At 35.1% G+C, this 20,183-nt stretch overlaps 1 protein-coding gene and 1 long non-coding RNA gene across 3 annotated transcripts; one reads left to right on the top strand and one right to left on the bottom strand.

Moving 5' to 3' along the window:
- Positions 1-1,158: 1,158 nt before the first annotated feature.
- Positions 1,159-6,911, top strand: LOC124378039. 2 transcript variants are annotated; one of them, XR_006924142.1, is made up of 11 exons: positions 1,159-1,292; positions 1,443-1,501; positions 1,601-1,635; positions 1,725-1,758; positions 3,113-3,215; positions 3,324-3,500; positions 3,732-3,865; positions 3,944-4,085; positions 4,186-4,300; positions 5,806-5,887; positions 5,978-6,911. It is a non-coding gene; the product is annotated as an uncharacterized LOC124378039 (long non-coding RNA). The 2 variants fall into 2 exon arrangements; XR_006924143.1 differs by having other exon boundaries at positions 1,192-1,292; positions 1,427-1,501.
- A 743-nt stretch (positions 6,912-7,654) lies between these two features.
- On the bottom strand, positions 7,655-20,181 carry LOC124378038 (SH2 domain-containing protein 1A-like). The gene is made up of 4 exons (XM_046837504.1): positions 19,921-20,181; positions 19,570-19,630; positions 15,783-15,924; positions 7,655-9,010 (listed from the first exon to the last, which is right to left on the bottom strand). Exons 1-4 carry the CDS (start codon positions 20,052-20,054, stop codon positions 8,985-8,987), a joined length of 363 nt encoding a protein of 120 aa, XP_046693460.1. The 5' UTR covers positions 20,055-20,181; the 3' UTR covers positions 7,655-8,984.
- Positions 20,182-20,183: the final 2 nt, after the last annotated feature.

The raw sequence follows: 20,183 nt of genomic DNA, 5'->3' as shown, positions 1-20,183 counted from the left end.
TTTGCACTGTTACTCAGGTAAAAGTTTAAAGGGACATTTTTACTTTTACTGGAGTCATATTTTACCTACCGTATCTCTACTTTAACTCAAGTAAAAAGTTTGTATACTTCATCCACCACTGTTTACTACTAAAACCACTACTATGCCATCTTTGCCAGTATGGTGGTGTTGGCAGATCATGTGAATTCTCTGAGATGTGGATATCCAGCTGACACCTTCTTTCTAACTGTAAGGTTAGGGTAAGGATAGGGTATTGTCAGAGCTACAAGATGATACATTGTTATCCATTACCAGTCCTGTTACTGCTGTGTTGTGAAGAAGACATGAAAGACAGACTGAACAGGAACTAAGTTCTAGGCTCTTGTTTATTTATACTGCCCTTTTTCAGTTCGCTTAGAGTAAACACTAAACAAAATTACACGGCTCAACAGCCACGTAGTAGCAGTTTCCGCCCTGCGTTCACGCTGTGCGTGTGTACGTTTGCTGTGAGATCTGCCAGCTAGTCACTCGCTCTTTTGCTGGCCTCTGCGTACAGAAGTTTCTAAACTCACAGAGGGACAAACATAAGGAGAATGCCCACAATAAGACACAGGTGCAAATAATTACACTCTACCTGCCCAGTCGCCTGTTTCAGCCAAGTTAGACTAATAATTACTCTGTCAAATTCTCCCCCTTTAGCAGACAAGAAACAGATTCACAATACTTCATATACAAGTAATAAACATCGTTTTTTATTATTTTTATTTACCCTTTTTTGTTGTTTGGTTCAAGGTTCAAGGTTTTTATTTATCAATGCCACCATATGTGCAGACATACAGAGGAATCGAAATACTGTTTCTCTTCTCTCTCATCAAGTGTTTACATTGTCAATGCAGGATAGAAAGTATGTATTGCAATATCAGCAGTTCAGTGTAATATAAAACAGATTTTGTATGAGGTAACAGCAGTGTACTTTAAAAAAAATAGTATATACTGTATAAAAGCCGGGTTTGTTTTGATATTGTGACTAGAAAACATAAATCTAAGTGGAGATATAGGTTTGTTCCCAAAGTGTTCTTTATAATTGGTTTGTAAAATGTATTCTGTTTGGACATGTGTATGTTATTAACACATTTTTACACTATCACTTTAAGAGGAGGCTGACAAGTATGGTGAAAAACCCCCCTCCATTCACTGTTGTCACTTCCTCAATATGCTTTCCAGTAAACTTCAGCCGATTTCCCTTCCCTTGTGTAACTTATTGTTTCAGAAGAAAGTCTACTGTGTAACTTCACATGAAATGACCTCAAGAGGTAAGCACAGTTTTAATTGGATACTTTTACATTTCTCAATATTTTGTATGATTTTTTAGCTTTTTCTATACCACAACTTACACATACAATATACTGTATGAACTACTGGCGACTTGGCAACGTGGTAATCAAAGCACTCTCATGCCGTAGTTTTAATATGAGGCTGTACGGATTGCTATTGACTTTCTTGGTTCTGGCAGATGATAACTGTAAGTAAGCATTTCCATTAAGTAATTGATAAAGATGTGAAAAAGTTTGCTGGCATCTTGATGTCTATTTTTGTAACATGATTGATTTTTATATTTTAGATGGAAACACTGATATTTGTGACCATTGTTCTCAGGTACAGCACTCCACTGTTGTTATCTAGTAATTTTATAGTAGACAAAACAATATAATTATTTGAATGTGTATTTCTGCTCTTGTTTGCAGCATTTGCCAAACGATGGGAATCACTCAAATTCAAGTAACCCACTTATATTTATTTAACTTAATTTCTGACTTGTATTTAATGCGTATCACAGTTAAAAGCAGACACTTTGAAGAAATGAACAAGTCTACAGTAGATTTAGACAGTCAGTTTGTTTAAGGTCTTGGGGACACTTAATAGACTGCCCTATTACACAATAGTCAGGATTCTGAATGAATTACTTATGGCTACTTAAGGCAGCATTTAATAACTTTTAATGTAGAAATGCTTTGTATTGTGTCTGATGGTTTAAGTTTACATTTCTTGCCTGATAATAATGAGTTGGCTTCATTTTGCATTAGTTATTTAATGATCTATTCTGATTAATTAACCAATTTGATATAGTTGGGGAAATTTGTGTCTTGAGCTCTACTCTGCCTTTGTTTTGAGTTCTTTGAATAGAATAATGTGTTAGGCTTTTTTATTTTCTTTTGACGGGCAAACATTTTAAAATATAATTTATGCAAAAATATACACACACACACACACACACACACACACACACACACACACACACACACACACACACACACACACACACACATATATATATATATATATATATATATATATAAAATTATTGAAAATAATACAGAACATCTATGAATCTAAAAATAATCTTTGTGCACGGAAACTCATTTCATGAAGACATTGGTTATTGGTTGAAAGGTGGCTGTAGATGTGAAAATGCAATGTCTGTAAAAGGTGGTAAAAGTGTTTTAAAAAAAGATAATTTGTCCTCTTGCTGGGTTTTGATGCAGCAGAAATGTAATGTTACAAGCTGAAACATCAAGTTTATAGCGGTCAATCAGAAAAAAAAAATTCTCTTGACAGAGGCACATTTTCATTTTTTTTAAATATAAAAACCCATGACTGTAGTGTTGGGGCAAAGTGTTGTATAATAATCATACCTAAGCTAGCTGTTCTTGAAGAACAAGCAACTATAAAACATAAATATTGTTTACATATAATATTAAGTGTCACTTGCAAATAAATTGTTTTCTGAACGCAATGTATTTAAGCAGATCAGAAACAGGAAGTGCAATTTTACAAAATGGTGCACACTTAAAAACTATTGTACTTGTAATTTTAGTCATTAATATTTAGAATTGCTAATGTGGTTAATGTATGTAAATAAATAGAACAGGGTAATTTTACAGCATTATACAAGCAAAGGAACAAATGCTGAATAGGGATGATGGCTTTCTAGACCCACTAAATTTGTCTATTAATTTTCAGTTTCCTTTTTAGTCGTTGGCTACTGTATATTCTAGAAGTTACCAAGCAGCTATGATGCTGTTCCTGTGAGTGTCAATGTTAATTCCTACTTTAATTTCTGACTTCATTGCAGGTTTACTTGCACCCCAATGTTTCCTTTATAATGTAAAAGTATTAAGTTGTTCCTGGAGCACAGATTCACTTCCTGGGGATGCACACTATTCTGCTTCATATCAGTAAGTGTTGGTAATTTGAATGATTGAGTTTGTATGAAGATTTTATTTAGTTTAGTTAATTGTAAAAATTATTACCATGTTAAACAGTGTGTCTCTTTTCCTCATCAGATTTGCTCAGAATCAAATGGCCACCCTTTAAATTGTACCTTAGATGGTTCAAAGAAATTGGTTGAATGCCAAAGCCAAATTATAGCATCATCAAATGAAGTGGCTGTAAATTTCAGTATTTCCATGAATGGTATCTCGACACTGTATGCAAATTTTATAATGACATTGTAGAAATTGGTAAGAAATCACATTCACAACACCAATAGAAACTCAAGTATTAAAGCAAACTTACTTTTATACTTAAAATCATTATTATTATTATTATTATTATTATTATTATTATTATTATTATTATTATATATATATATATATATATAAATATATATATATATATATATATATATATATATATATATATATATATATATATATATATATATATATATATTTTTTTTTTTTCAATTCCAGAAAAGCTTGATCCTCCACGCAATATTACAGCTTTAGTTCATTCAGGAACTTTGGAAATACAGTGGGTGTGGCCAGAAAGTTGTTGTTCTCAAACAGACGCATGTTTTATTTATGAGTTAAAGATCAATAATGAGGTAAGAATATGTACAAATTTTGTAATTCCAGGTTGTATATTTTCTTCAGTGTTTCTAACATGTTTTTAACTGTCCTAGATAAAAAACCTGAAAAATGATTTGGTATATAAATATGCAAACATTAAACCAACAAGTCGCTACACTATTCAAATCAGGACCAAACATGATGATGCTTGTCTCAATGATAATGATATTTGGAGTGACTGGAGCAAACCTGTGGGTAAGTAATTTAAAAGAAATCTTTGGCCCCATGGTTTTAAGTGTAATGTTATAATGATGTCATTATGTCTCTATAATAATGTGTGTGCTCTTTAAAACAGTGATTGACCCGGAGATCTCCAGCACTCCAGCACTAAATGCAAGTGTGATTATATGCATTGCTTTGGTTCTTCCAATGATTCTTTTGGCTATTATTTTAGTCTGCAAGCTCCAAAGGTAAACTTTCTTTGGATTACATGTTATCCTAATTAGATAAACTAATGTAAGACAAGTTAACCTTGACTTGATCAATTTCTAAACATCATTTACATGGATTTACAGCAGTCATTTTGCAGTCATCTTTATCCAGAGAAATTTACAGAAGTGCTTTGGAGAAAGACTTGTGAACAATGCTATTATATATTAATGCCAACACAAACCTCAGTCATCAGTTTGCACAAGTAAAACTAAAGATTCAATTATAACTAAAGAAATGTACCATATAAACAAGAGACAATGAAGCGTATTTGCTATAACTGTTAACACATGCATCAGCTGTTGGAACATTAATGCTTTCTTAATATAAACCTAATTTATTAAATATGTTTATCGCCATGTAAGTGAGTCAGAAGAACTGAGTCAGAAATAACTGACCTAAAATAATCACTTCTGCTACCTCAACTTTCCCTTGGTGCTCCCAGCTATCTGTTCACATATAAAAAGAGCTTACGTTGGTGGCACTACATACAAACCAGGCTGATTTAAAAATATATGTTTTGCATGTCATGGGTGATCAACTCATGCACACTTCTGCACACAAACATTTTTAACAAAACATTGATAAACGAGGCCCTCTGTTTATACCATAGAAGATATCCATGTTGTTATAATTCAATACGAGGACAATGGATAGCACACTTAAGTTGCTTACAATATTGTATGAGTTGAAGTATAAATCAATTAACTTTAGAAATTTGAAAACCTTTCATTTTTTTTTTTGCATTATAAGTTAAATAAGCTTATAAAGAATTATATAGACTATATAGAAAAATTATAATAATTTTTAGTAAGACACTTTTTTACAGTTATCTCATTCGTACAACTGAGCAGTTGAGGGTCAAGGGCCTTGCTCAAAAGACCAGCAGTGGCAGCAGGATTTGAACTAATGACCTTCTGATCAGAAGCCCAAAATTTTAACCACTGAGCAACCTCTCGCCTTGGTGTCCTCTAACTCAACCTAAATAACAATTTAAGTATATTACAATAACTTATACTAAAGTAAACGTAGACAAATTCTAATTTTGTCAAGGCAAGTAAGTTTGATTGTAATTCATCCATCTTAAACTAAAATGTTGTTCCTGAAGAATGATGGCAGAACATGGTAATGTGGAAAATACAGTGCAATAAATAATGAATGTACAAAAATAAATCCACAGAACAGTGCGCACTTATTAAACAGTACATTAATGAATTCGATGGAAGATCCAAACCTAACAGTGCTGATGAATAATCACAGCATGTATAATTGCCAGTAAACAACATTGTCATGTCATTTAAGTAGCTTTAGGTAAAATTTGACAGTAGAAAATGTATAGAGAATGGTGTAACAGTAAAAGAAGACCAATAGAAGTTAAACAGTATGGACTATGTGGACATACCGGCTTTGTGGATGTACAGTATGTTGTTCAACAAGAATGAATGTTTGTGTGTTTTTTTTTATTTGACATCGTTTACCTCTTCAGGTTAACTGAGAAGCTATTTCCCTCCATTCCAAACCCATCTAAGAAAGTTCAAATCCTTCTTGAGAAAGAAGATTTTAATCAGGTAAATTAATTACCTTTCATCAGTGTGTGCTGTTGGCCATATTGTACAAGCTGCAATAAAAAAACGTGTTTCTCTTTTAATTTGTCCTAGGTTACACCAAAACAAATTGAAGAAACGGCTGAAATTCTTGAGGTGTCAGGATGAAGAACTATTTTGTACCAACAACATTTAAAGCAGCATTAAGACAAAGCTACCAGTTATATCAAAATGATCAAACAAAGATCAAACAAAGCTACCAGTTATATCAAACTGATCAAACAAAGATCAAACAAAGCTACCAGTTATATCAAACTGATCAAACAAAGATCAAACAAAGCTACCCGTTAAATCAAACTGATCAAACAAAGATCATACAAAGCTACCAGTTAGATCAAACTATTTATTTTTGGCGCTACACAAAAGAATGGAATTGTGATAAACACAGTGTGGTGATGTTGTATAGAAGCCACTATACTAAAAAGCTTTTCTGGGTGGATGAGAGCTTAAAACAGGAAAGCTGTGCAAAAAGATGTGGTTCTAAATGAGTAAACAATATGTATCACCTTGTGTGTCATTTCATTCCCCACAAAACCTGAAGAGCATCAGTATTGTATCCTTGAGATGCACTATGCTCCATGTTTTTAGTTTAGTTTTAAAAGACACTCAAGACATTACATATATGGTCCCAGGCATGCTTAGGTCTTTGTAAATACTGTAATATACTAACACACTGTGTTTATAGCCTGCAATTAAAGTCCTATGATGGAAATGTAAAACAGTACATGCATAATAAAGAAATGTAACATATAAGTTTATAAAGTTTGTTTGAATAAGAATGTATAAATTTGCATTGATTGCATCATCTCCTAATACTGTAACACATTTCAGTGAAGCCATTAGCACATGCACATCCTTCCCTTAAAGGCATTAGAGCATTTCATGTGGGTACTTTCCATCTTGTTTAATATGTACTCCAGCGTTGTATGATCTACTGTATGCTTCATATTTCACATGATCTAAAATAAAAAATATTTTTTGAAATACATTTAGAGCTGGTTACTGTAATGGTTATGTAGGTTAATATAGTGGTGCTTTTTTATTATACCTTTAATGTAATTATGTGCATAATGAATAAAGTTTCTGTGTTTATGATGTAAGTTGAGGGCATTCACCCATACTGTATATTTTATGTCATTCAGTGACATGAAGGCTGAGAAAGTCAGACATTTTTCTACTGCCGCATACGTTGATCATATCTTTGAATAAGATAACGTGGATATCTATTTATTGTTGGATTTATGAATATATGAAACAAAGTAATTATTAAAGAAACTGAATAATAGAGTTTGGTGTATTCAGTGAGAAATAAAAATAAACGGCTGTAGCTTTTCCATTGTGATTTTAATATAAAACATGAAATAAAACCCTTAAGAAGAGGAAATAAATGATGATGCACAGTTCACAGGAAGTGACCACTGAGTTGCCTCAGAGCTATAAATGTAATTTTGTGTGTGTGTGTGTGGCTCTTAGTCATAATAATTAGATTAGCAATACTAAGATACGGAAATATATACATTTACAGATGTTCTTAGGTATGTGTATATATATATATATATATATATATATATATATATATATATATATATATATATATATATATAGTATAAAATTATATAATCTTTCAAAAAGGAAAAATGCATAAAAAGCTTGTAAAAAAAATAAACAAAATTAAACCAATAAGATATCAGTGAGATTAAGATTGCAAATTCCATCCTGCACTTTGTTGTCAATAATATAATTACCAAAAAAAAAAACAGTTTTGTTTGACTGAAATGGGCCTATGGGTTTTAGCACTGTGGGTTTTTTTTTTTTTTTTTTCTCTCTCGCTATCTTCTCAACTTATTCTCACTACTCTGATGTTTATTCGTTGTATTTCCTAGTCGAACTAGGAAACACAATGTGAGCTGTAAATATAATTGAATAGGCATGTTTTTAGGAGGATTGTATAAAACCAGAGTGTTTGGATGAAACCCATGTAGACATAAGGAGTACATGCCAAACTCCAGACATAGCACTGAAACATTTACACTGGAGCCATGTAGCAGAAATGCTATGTACTGCTTCATGTATTCCCAAATTTAGTAATTAATTGTAGTCATGTATTTTTATGTAGGTTTATTCTTCTCAAATTGTATTTATTTGCTATAGCAAGTCTAGTATTTGGGAAATAATAGTTTACATTAGCTTTATTACTACAGTTCTGTTAGATTATCAGTTTAATAAGTTTATTATTTATCAATGAGTTTGTCATTTCAAAAGGTCTAAATGTCTAAACATTTAAAACACATAACGTCAAAACTGCAACTGTAGCTTTAAAGCAAAAAAAAAAAAAAGAAAAAAAAGAAATATTAAAGGTTAACCACAGTTTCCTTATAAACATTCTACAATAGAGAACAAGTGTAAAGACAGCTTATTTTAGTGCAACTTATACAATACATTAGTCACAAAGCAGTTAATGACGTACACTGCATTTACAGATGTACAGATTGCCATTCGCACATATTTTGGCACATTAATTAGTAATGTTGGAACATGTCATCTAAACTATATAGTAAAGATTCTTTGTGTAGAGTATCACTTTTTGTCATGCATTCTGTAACAAATTAATTAGTATAAAAACTCATTTTAGCAAAGAGTCACATAAATGGTCACGATGTCCAGAAGGGTGTACATTGTACAACACTATAATTAATAAATGTAAGAAACAAGACTGTCCTTATTTGCAGTTTAAAAGCTATTTTAATTGATTTCTTTTGTGATTTCCTGAGTACTAATGGCATATCACGGCATATACTGGGGAAGAGTCTTGAATGTAAAAACTTCCCGCTGCACTTTAGAAATTAAAAGTGAAACTATACTGTCCATCTCACATTTTTTAGCAGCTCCACTGCCATCTTGTGGGATATTATCATGGTCATGGCCTATATGGTCACTTGAGAGATATACATTTTTAGCCATTTTATACATAAAAATGCTCGCATCGCTTGTTAAAAGTAATTTAGAAAAGGCAAAATTATTTACACAGGCACACTCCTTCTCGATGGGTCACAGTAGATCCTCAAATTTCCATGTAGGCTAATTCCCCTGTTAAATAAACACATAGGAAGAAAAGAATTAGAGCTAAATTCTAAGTAAAAAGAGATAATATGCACTACTATATGACTGATTATGTATCTTCTACTGAGGGCTGTGGTTAAAACCACATGCACAGGTGCCACAGCCAAAAAGTCAAACAAGACAAACAATAAAACACAAGAATGGCTTATTAATATTATAATATTTTAAACTTCAGCTTAGATTTTAGACTTATTATATTTAAACCCTAACCCTCCAAAATTTATAAAAGCACAAGAGAAATGTTTCCAGGCAGGCCACCAAGAGACCTACGAGACCATTAAAAGAGCTGCAGGAATATCTGAGAACTACTAAACTGAAACTATTTCTCACTTTCAACATCCAAAAAACCCCATAGCTGTGGCAACATTAACGCTGCCAGTACTGTTTTTTTTAATCAAGGTTGCCAGATGCATCAATAGCTACAAATACCAGTTGATTTTAGTGAAACCTTTATGTGCCTGTAAGTGTCATCAGGATGGAAAGAAATTTCACTTTTCAGTACAATAATGTCCCAAATCAGTCATCAACAGAGGGAACCAAAAGAAAAACAAAGTTTTTGAATGACCTAGCCAGAGACCAGACCTGGATCCAAATCCTAAAAATCTGTGGGGTGAATAAAGCAGGCTGAGCACAGAATTTGCCCTTTTAACTTGAAATAACTTTTCCGGTTTTTTTTTTGTTTTTTTTTAATCATGGCAAATATTTGCCATTTTGATAGATTCTCCCCAAATTAGAAAGGTCATCCAGTGTAAAAAGTGCCAAATCGAACATGCGGATCACGAATAAGAATTTCATACCGTATTGGTTGAGGCCCGGGTTACCAACAACCGCCACAGGTATCGTTAGCCAACAGGGTACCGGTGGAAATTGGGCTACTGTTGGCTGAAGGAAGAGGAGGAAGAGGATGAAGACGTCTACAGAGACGGCAGGAAAAAGGGGAGTGTAGGAGAGTAGTGGTTAGGGTTGGTATTTTAAATGTTGGCACTAAGACTGATAAAGGGAGAGAGGTAGCTGATGTGATGGGTAGGAGAAAGGTAGATATGTTGTGTGTTCAGGAGACCAAGTGGAAAGGGAGTAAGGCCAGGAACATTGGAGGTAGGTTTAAACTGTTCTATCATGGTGTAGATGGAAAGAGAAATAGTGTAGGGTTGATTCTGAAAGAAGAGTACAGTAAGAGTGTAGTGGAGGTGAAGAGAGTTTCTAATAGGTGATGAACGTGAAGCTGGAAATTGAAGGGTTGATGATAAATGTCATCAGTGCTTATGCTCCACATGTTGGCTGTGAGATGGAGGAGAAGGAAAATTCGGGGGGTTTTCCTTGCCACAGTCGCCACCGGCTTGCTCATCAGGGACAAACTTACTTATAAAGAACATATTCACTTTTAATCACTACATTATCTGTGTAAAGCTGCTTTGAGACAATGTACATTGTTAAAAGCACTATACAAATAAAAATGAATTGAATTAAATTGAATTAGATGAAGTGGAAGAAGGTGTACCTAGGAATGAACAATGGGTGATTAGAGCAGATTTCAATGGGCATGTAGGTGAAGGGAACAGAGGTGATGAGGAGGTGATGGGTAGGTATGGTCTTAAGGAGAGGAATGTGGAAGGGCAGATGGTGGTAGATTTTGCTAAAAGGATGAAAATGGCAACCGTGAACACTTATTTTACGAAGAAGGAGGAGTATAGGGTGACGTATAAGAGTGGTGGAAGGTGAACACAGGTGGACTATGTTCTATGTAGGAGATGCAACCTGAAGGAGATTGGAGACTGTAAGGTGTTGGCAGGGGACAGTGTAGCTAGACAGCATCGGATGGTGGTCTGTAGGATGGTTTTGGAGGTGAAGAAGAAGAGGAGGAGAGTGAAGACTGAAAGAAGAATTAGGTGGCGGAAACTGAAGGAGGAAGACTGTATTGTGAGATTCAGGGAAGAGGTCAGACAGGGGCTCGGTGGTGGTAAAGAGGTGCTGGATGATTGGGCAACTACTGCAGGAGTGATAAGGGAGACAGCTCGAAAGGTACTTGGTGTGACATCTGGAAATAGAAAGGAAGACATAGAGACGTGGTGGTGGAATGAGGAAGTGCAGGAGAGCATAAGGAGAAAGAGGTCGGCAAAACAGAATCGGGATCGACAGAGTGATGATAAAAGTAGGCCGGAGTACAAGGGGATCCGTCCAAGGAAAAGCCAAGGAAAAGGCATATGAGGAGCTGTATGAGAAGTTGTACATTAAGGAAGAAAAAAAGGATTTATACAAATTGGCCAGGCAGAGGGACCGAGCTGGGAAGGATGTGCTGCAAGTTAGAGCAATAAAGGGTGGAGATAGAAATGTGTTGACTAGTAAGGAGAGTGTGTTGAGAAAATGGAGGGAGTATTTTGAGCAGCTGATGAACAAGGAAAATGAGAGAGAGAGAAGGTTGGATGGTGTAGAGATTGTGAAGCAGGAAGTGGATAGGATCAGTAAGAAATAAGAGCAGCTATTAAGAGGAAGAAGAGTGGAAAGTCAGTAGGACCAGATGACATACCGGTAGAAGCATGGAGATGTTTAGGAGAGATGGCAGTGGAGTTTTTAACCAGATTGTTTAACAGGATTCTGGAAGGTGAGAGGATGGCTGAGAAATGGAGAAGAAGTGAGCTGGTACCGGTTTTTAAGAATAAGGGAGTTGTGCAGACCTGCAGTAACTACAGGGGAATTAAGTTGAACAGTCACACCATAAAGTTATGGGAAAGAGTAGTGGAAGCCAGGCTGAGAGATGAGGTGACCATCTGTGAGCAACCGTATGGTTTTATGCCAAAGAAGAGCACCACAGATGCCTTAATTGCTTTGAGAAAGTTGATAGGGAAGTAAAGAGAAGGTCAGAAAGAGTTGCATTGTGTGTTTGTGGATTTAGAGAAAGTGTATAACAAGGTGCTGAGAGAGGAGAAGTTGTGAGAGGTTGTGGTATTGTATGAGGAAGTCTGGTGTGTCAGAGAAGTATGTGAGGGTTGTGCAGGGCATGTATGAGGACAGTGTGACAGAAGTTAAGTGTGCAGTAGAAACAACAACAGACTGGTTCAAGGTGAAGGTGGACTGCATCAAGGATCGGCTCTGAGCCCTTTCCTGTTTGCTGTGGTGATAGACAGGTTGACAGACGAGGTCAGACATGAGTCTCCATGGACTATGATGTTTGTTATTTGTGGTGAGAGTAGGGAGCAGGTTGAGAAGAGCCTGGAGGGGTGGAGGTACATGCTGGAGAGAAGGGGAATGAAAGTCAGTAGGAGTAAGACTTTCAGAGTACATGTGTGTGAATGTAAGGGAGGGCAGTGAAATGGTGCGGTTGCAGGGAGAAGAGGTGGAGAAGGTGGAGGAGTTCAGGTACCTGGGGGCAACAGTGCAAAGTAATGGAGAGTGTGTTAGAGAAGTGAAGAAAAGAGTGCAGGCAGGGTGGAGTGGGTGGAGAAGAGTGGCAGGAGTGATTTGTGATAGAAGGTTATCTGCGAGAGTGAAAGGGAAAGTTTATAGGACTGTGGTGAGACCTGTGATGTTGTATGGTTTAGAGAAAGTGTCATTGAGTGAAAGACAGGAGGTGGAGCTGGAGGTAGCAGAGCTGAAGATGTTAAGGTTTTCGTTGGGAGTGACGAGAATGGACAGGATTATTAGAGTGACAGCGCATGTAAGACGTTTTGGAGACAAGGTGAGGGAGGCGAGATTGAGATGTGCAGAGGAGGGACATATGGTATATTGGTAGGAGAATGCTGAGGATGGAGCTACCAGGAAGGAGGAAAAGAGGAAGACTAAGGAGGAGGTTAATGGATGTGGTGAAGGAAGACATGCAGGTAGTTGGTGTGACAGAGGCAGATGTAGAGGACAGGGTGGTTTGGAGACGGATGATCCGAAGAAGAAGAAGAAGAAGATAGATTCTTCCCAAAAAGACTAAGCGGTGTAACACAATTAAAAGATGTTTCAACAAATAATTTTGTAATACATTTATTGTAAGGGGTTTATTTTCTTTTCACACAGTGTTTCTGGTTGTTTTACTTAACTTAAAATTTTTGGCATAATTTTTTCTTGGTTTTAATATTTATTACTACTATTACTACTAGAAAGACAATAAAGAAAAAATCAACATACATAACAGTGCAAACAGTAACTGAATATGCAGATAAATATTCTATTTCTTATATATTCTGTTTAGATAAACATAATTTGAACACTGTCTAATATCCTTTTTGCCTGTGTTACCAATGTTCTGTTACCTGGGAGAAAAGGTCTATCTATATCTAATTTCATATGTATATTTTTATATCTTTATACTTTATGTGTGGAGAAAATTATCATTTATTAAGGGAGTCTTTATCAAGTTAAAGGTAAAGAGTTTTCCAGAGAGAGGGCCTTGCTCTGAATATGACTGATGGTTACTTTTTTTGGTACCATGACAAGCTGCCTGTTTTTCACATTATATATATATATTTCTAGCCAAGATATTTTTCATTAATGTCTGAAAAATAATAATTTCTCTATCATCAGTTTATATCTCATAATACTATGACTTGAATAGGTAACCGGTCAATTGTTCTAATATGCTTTGCAGCCATACTCTAATATCTAGTGGAAAGCCTTCTCAGATGTGCAGAGATTATAATAACAGAGGATGAGAAAATCTAGATTTTCAAGTAGCACATATGGGTGTAACTTTAAAGTTTCCAAAAACCTTTTGCAATATAGTGTAATTAAATTTAAGACTATTTTGGGTTTAAGCCCATATACAGATTATAGATATTTGGAGCACTGATACAGATGCAGTAAATAGCATTGCAGTACACCCATAATTTAAAATATATTATATCATTAAAATATATTAGTATTTTATTATGTTAGCTCATAAATTATTTGTCAGTGAGCAGGGTTGGGACATGGTACACGGCCAAATTATTCTGTCAGAAGTATCATGACGCAAGGCTAGATTATGCTTTCAGGAAGCGCGGGTGACTAGGTGAGTGGATGGGAGGATCCAAATGCAGGATGCAATCAGGACCTAGGTAAAACAGGCTTTAATTAGAAAAGTATCAGAGCAATAAAGCAAAGGCAAAAAAACAGTCCAGGGTCTTAACACAGGTGAACAGGGCAATACAGGGCAGAGCAAAACACAAACCAAAAACAGTCCAGAGGTCAAAACCAAAACAGAGCAGAACAGGGGTCAGGAAAAGTAACAGGAGCAGGAGAAGGAAGGGTGGCAAGAATATTCCTCAGGGACTTTTGGAAGCCGATGATATAAGTTGGCCCCGAGCTAAAGTCTTTGGTGTCCTTAAATACCGGGAGGCGGGGGAAAAAGGGCAAGATAGCCGCGAAACCGGAAGTGCGCGGCACATGCCGGAAAGATCCTGACATTATTTAAGGATATATTTAAAGATAATATACACAATAACAACCATTTAGTCCTTTCACGATCTAAATGTTTACCGGGGGTCAGAGGGTTTAGCTGACCTAACTTTTAAATAATCACTTCCATTGTTAATTATTTTCCCCCCAAAAAGTATGCAGTCACATTTTTTTTTCTTGTGTGTTTGCAAATAGTTTTCTGAGCATACAGAGAAGAAAAAACTGCACTTCAAATAAAGTAGATGGCTTTTTTCTTTCGCAACAAGTTGCTGTTGCTGTAATGTCATGAAACTATAAGGTAGTCCACTGTCTTGCAGTCATACTGATCCGTTGTCTGAAAGCAGAAGATTCTGAATCCAAACCATACTTCGAGATTGTGAGGTTTTGCTTTTAGACAGCAAACGAGGCATGTCGTTACCACTGCATTGATTTGCAACTTGTCGCATTACAAAGAAACCGCAAAGCACTCGCTCGTGTCAAACTTAAAATTGCAACTTTATCTCTATCACTATCTCTATTACGATCTCTATCACTGTTTTATCGCTACAATAGAGACTCCTGAAACGCCACCATGCCAGCAGTTAAAAATATATATTTTAAATTTGTTTACGTGGGATGATAACACTAAAAATAATGAATCGAAGCTGGATCTCTTGATGAGGTTAAAAGTGATTGTGTGCTTCAGCATTTTTCTCCGTACTATACTTATATAGTACTTAAATAATTACTCTTTTATATACTAATAATGAATGGATATTCTGTGTCAAAAGAGGATCCCTTTTGAACCTGGTTCCTCTCAACGATTCTTCCTCATATCATCTGAGGGAGTTTTTCCATGACGCCATCACCACTGACTTACTCATGGCACACACTTATAGGAACTTATTTATAGAGTCATATTCTAAATCTGTTTATATCTGTAAAGCTGCTTTGTGACGATGTCCATTGTTAAAGGCGTGAAGTGACAAATGTTTAAACGGCTTAACCGTTATTAAAGATTGGTTATATAGTTGCTTATACTTCCCCTGATTAGCATAAGTTACAAATGAGCACAAGCCCCAGCACACATTAAATTATGGCTCTATGTTTGAGTGTGTAGCTGTGGCTCTCTGTGGCTCTCTTCTTCCAAGAAATGATATGTTCATGTGTTCTTTCACTGGTTAATGAGTGAAAACTGGGTCTCGCAGCACAGACAGAATCTGATAGCAGTTACTCATTCGGAAATGCACTGAAGTTATTGAATTAAACGTTCTATCATATCTAACACAATCTGAGGCATGTTAACCTAACCACAAATCCTGATGACAGGATAAGCAAGCACAAACACACACACACACACACACACACACACACACACACACACACACACACACACGCTTACCTTTCATTTGTCTCTCCTCTTCATTTAGAAGTGACTTTTCAAAAGGGTACAGAAGGGGAACCATGCTATGAGGGGTCTTTTTGAAGGATTCAATGAGTTTATCCAGTGACTGGAACCACTGCACATTTTCTTTGGTTTCGGTCTTCAAAGGTTTGCAGAAATGGTGAGAAAAAAAAAACACATTTAAGATTCAAGATTTTATTATTTACAAACATAGTTTATACACACACACACACACACACACACACACACACACACACACACACATATATATATATATATATATATATATATATATATATATATATATATATATATCCCCAGTTTACCAACCGCCCGCGATAAACGAAAAACCAAGATAAACAGACGCCAACCCAAAAATGCTTATTGTTTTATTGTTTAAGCCGTAAATCATCCTCCCACACACTTTAAACACCCACGAAAACTATTTGCAAGAATATAGTGAATACGGTACACTGTGCTTTTGAGCTTTCATTGCAGTGTGGACAATTTTGTTTCTTGAGGTACAAAATTGCCCCTTAAATCAAAACAAAACAAGAAACAGAAAAAAAATTTATAATGAAGAGCCTCTTAGGACTTCCATACATAATCCATCAGTGTGTTCATCCAACATTCTGGCTTTGCTGAGAAGTTCATATAGATCACTACATGCGTTTTTAAAAGCAACAAGATAGTGACAGTAACGCATGTCCTGCTCTTACAGTGTTACATCATGCACAAAATCTTTGGACAATCAGAGCAGAACAACCTTGTTTCACATGTACTAGTTTTAGGTGTAGGTTTTGAAATAGTGTGTATTGATCACATTTGGTATTTTTTATGATTTCTAGACATAGTTAAATGAATAGAAAAAGATCTTTAAAAAATGTATCAATAAATCATATTTTTTTCTGTGTGCTGAGAAACAATAAAAAGCCTTTTTTTTCAATATTAAATCAAAACAGTAATGAAAGCATCATGATTCACATTGTGTTTTTCTCTCTATGTCTGGGTCTCTCAAAAACAATAAAAGACTTAGTGTTTCAATCATTTTGACAGATACTGTAAACTTGATGGCTAATTAATAGGAATAACCTACTAATAACCACTGCATATTCATGTAATAACTGGATCAGCAAAATCATGTAGCTAATGCACAATGGCATATAATTATTTAAACATCAGATTGTGCCAAACATGCTGGTTTAAGCATTTTAGAAAATGCTGACTGACTGTTATTTTCAATCCGACAGGCAGAAAAGCATTTGTAATGAGAAAGGAGAATGAGCACACTGGTTTGAACAGACAGGAAGTCAGTCTGCAGTAACTGAAATAACTATCCTTTGCAACCATCGTGAGCAGAAAAGCATCTCAGAAGTTGAGCTAAAACAGCTAAAGCCTAAATATGGTTCCACTTCTATTGGAACAATAGATGGACAGAAATCCAGGGCTGCAGCATGCATTTACAATATAAATATATATCCTTTACAATAGGTATAAGATCAAACTATATCAACTGTAGATAAAAAAATTTCAATTCTTATTGACACTGCCATCATAGTAGAAGTTAACCAGGCTTGACTCAGGTCTGATTCACCACAAATAAATTCCTTTCAAAACAAGATAATACTTGAGAACAACAACAAAAAAACTAAAATTACATCACTAAATTTAGCCTTTAATTCAATTAATAGTTTTTTTTTTTTTTTTATCTTAAAATTAAAAAAAAGGAAAATATTCATTACAGCCATTGCATTTGGTTATTGTGTTGTGTGGTGTTGTGTGTCTAAGGTTTGTGGGTATGTTATAAAGACAGTTCAGGCTTTAGCAAACAACCACAGACATGAAAACACAACCCTTCTGTCTCATGCCTGTCACTTAGAAGCCACAGTGTACTTTATTTCCGCTGTTTTTTTTAAATCATGTGATCTGGATTATTAAAAGTAACATTAGAAGACCATGTGTACAGTTTATTTTTTGCAGAATGCAACTATATTAAAATGAATCATGGTATAATTCATGTGACAAAATGAGGCTCGGCTGATACAAAGCGCCAAAAAAACTTAAAAGACTTCTACAAGGTATTGTGGTCATTTTAGTGCAGGTGTATGTGTAGCACGTGTGAACACTCGATGGCACTTGGCATTGAGTGTCCCGTAACTGCCATCAATCACTACACAATCTATGAACTTCATCAACTGTATAATTACTACGTGATTTCTGTTTAGTCACCTGATGGTCACTGGACATTTATACCTTATTTCTCTGCATCTCTATATTTTTTTCATGCACAGATATTTGCACTGTACTGTCATTGTCTGTACTCACTACCTCATACCTGCACTTTGAGAACATTTTATTCTCTGTATACATGTGTATGTATGAACTATTAAAAGTTTGGAAACCTAGTCTTTTATCATTTTTGAAACCCATGCATGTTCCTTTTGTTTATATGCAAAAAAAAATGAAAATAAGTTAAATTAAATTAAATTAAATAACAGATGAGTACAAATGTGACATTTTTGGCTCAAACAGAAAAACGTATATAAGATGAAGAACAGGAGAGGAGATGTTACGAGATATGGGAATGGACGCTTAATGGTTTGGGTTTGTTTTAAAACAGGGAAGGTTGTAGACTTATTCAGTGTGAAATAACTCCAGTTTGTTAATTAAGTGTAACGCACTTCAATTTGGACTGCATCTAATTGGAACGTACTTCACCTTAAAAATAGACTCGAAACATACATACTTAGAAAGCAAATGTTCGGCTGAAAAGTTAATATATCATGGAATTGCCTGCAAGTCACCACATCTAAATCCTATTGAACTGCTCTGGGATGAAGTGAATCACAAGGTCATAAGTGAAAAACACCTTTGGCAATTTTTACAAGAGGAATGGTAAAGTATTTCAGCTGGATGTTTGTAGAATTGAATGGTCCGGATGCCAAGGGAGAATATATACACAGACTAGGAAATAACATTATAACATTATGACCGGTGAGGTGAATAACACTAATTATTACTTCTTAATGGCACTTGTTAGTGGGTGAGATACATGATACTCCTCACTGATGCATGTGGGGAGCAACAGATGAGGTAAATTGCTGAAGAGCTTAATGCTGTTAATGCCATGAAATTACTGTTTTGGCAGCAAAAATCAGACCAACACAATGTTAACATCTGTTAACTGCATTTAGTGAAATAAAATTGAGTAATCTAATCCGATGAGAAACATTAGCAGAGTCGCATACTAAGTAAATTTATTCAATAAGTCAAATGTGCCTACATTCATCACTGTTTATAAAATCAATAAAACACAAATCCCCCAAAGACTGACATGAACATTTTAGTGTTGTTTATTGTATTATTAAAATATATTTTATAGGTTAAACATTACCAACATATCTAACCAATTGAGATGAATAGTGCTATAAAATATATATCATATTTCATTATATATTATATTTATAGACCAGATTAAGATTTGTTTTAAAAAAAAAAGAGCACAGGGGAATAAAAGATGGTTTTGTTCAGCATGTATGTAAATAGAAATGAAATATTTTAACTGTAACAGATTGCATTTAGTCCCAGGGTTAATGGTTTTAGTGAATGTATACCCTGATTAAAACCCTGATTAAAAATAAAAATTAAAAATAAAAACACAAAAATGGTATTAGTGCTGTGGCATTGACTCAGGATTTTTACATTCACTTTGTAAATTAAGATTTGTAAATATAGTATTGAGGTGTGAAATATATCAAATAGATCCAAATAAATGATTGCTTACCTCCAACGTCCAGCCTTGATGTGACTGGACAATCCTGTATGTGTGCACAAATGGAGCTTTCCTTCATGCAATAAAAACCAAAGGACACGTGCTTTACTATTTCATCCATAAAATGTCATTTTTAACCACATTCAGTTTTGCGTCAACAGTTGAAGAAGTCATTTTGGTTTTCCGGTGCCAAAAAATAACTGTATCCATATGCAACCGTCCTGCTAGAATTTTGTTTTCATCAGTGCCATAGTTACTGTTACTGTCATATGAGTGCATGATCATTATTTGCTATTTTGCACTCGTGAAGGTTTAACCATGTATTATAACACAAAATAGGCAATAAAATAAAAATATTCTTACCTGACACAGAGACATAAAGCTCCGCGCTCGCTTTGGCTGTCTCTCAAGAGATAACTTCCATCCTTCCCATACTTCCCCAATAATCTTTCTACATCATTTCGGCTAATATGTCCATAGTACACGTTATTCAACATTTTCTTTCCCAAACGTGCAAACGCTTCTCTTGAGCTAATATCTGAGTTTTAGTTTTTTTCCTCCTTGCGAGTGAATATCAAAAGAGGCGTGACCGAGAAACGTGCACTTTCGCACCTTTTTTCTGTGCG

Source organism: Silurus meridionalis, chromosome 24, assembly GCF_014805685.1.
Source record: "Silurus meridionalis isolate SWU-2019-XX chromosome 24, ASM1480568v1, whole genome shotgun sequence".
Classification (NCBI taxonomy): domain Eukaryota; kingdom Metazoa; phylum Chordata; class Actinopteri; order Siluriformes; family Siluridae; genus Silurus; species Silurus meridionalis.
Note: the sequence above shows the minus strand (reverse complement) of the source record. Positions and strands in the feature narration are given on the sequence as shown.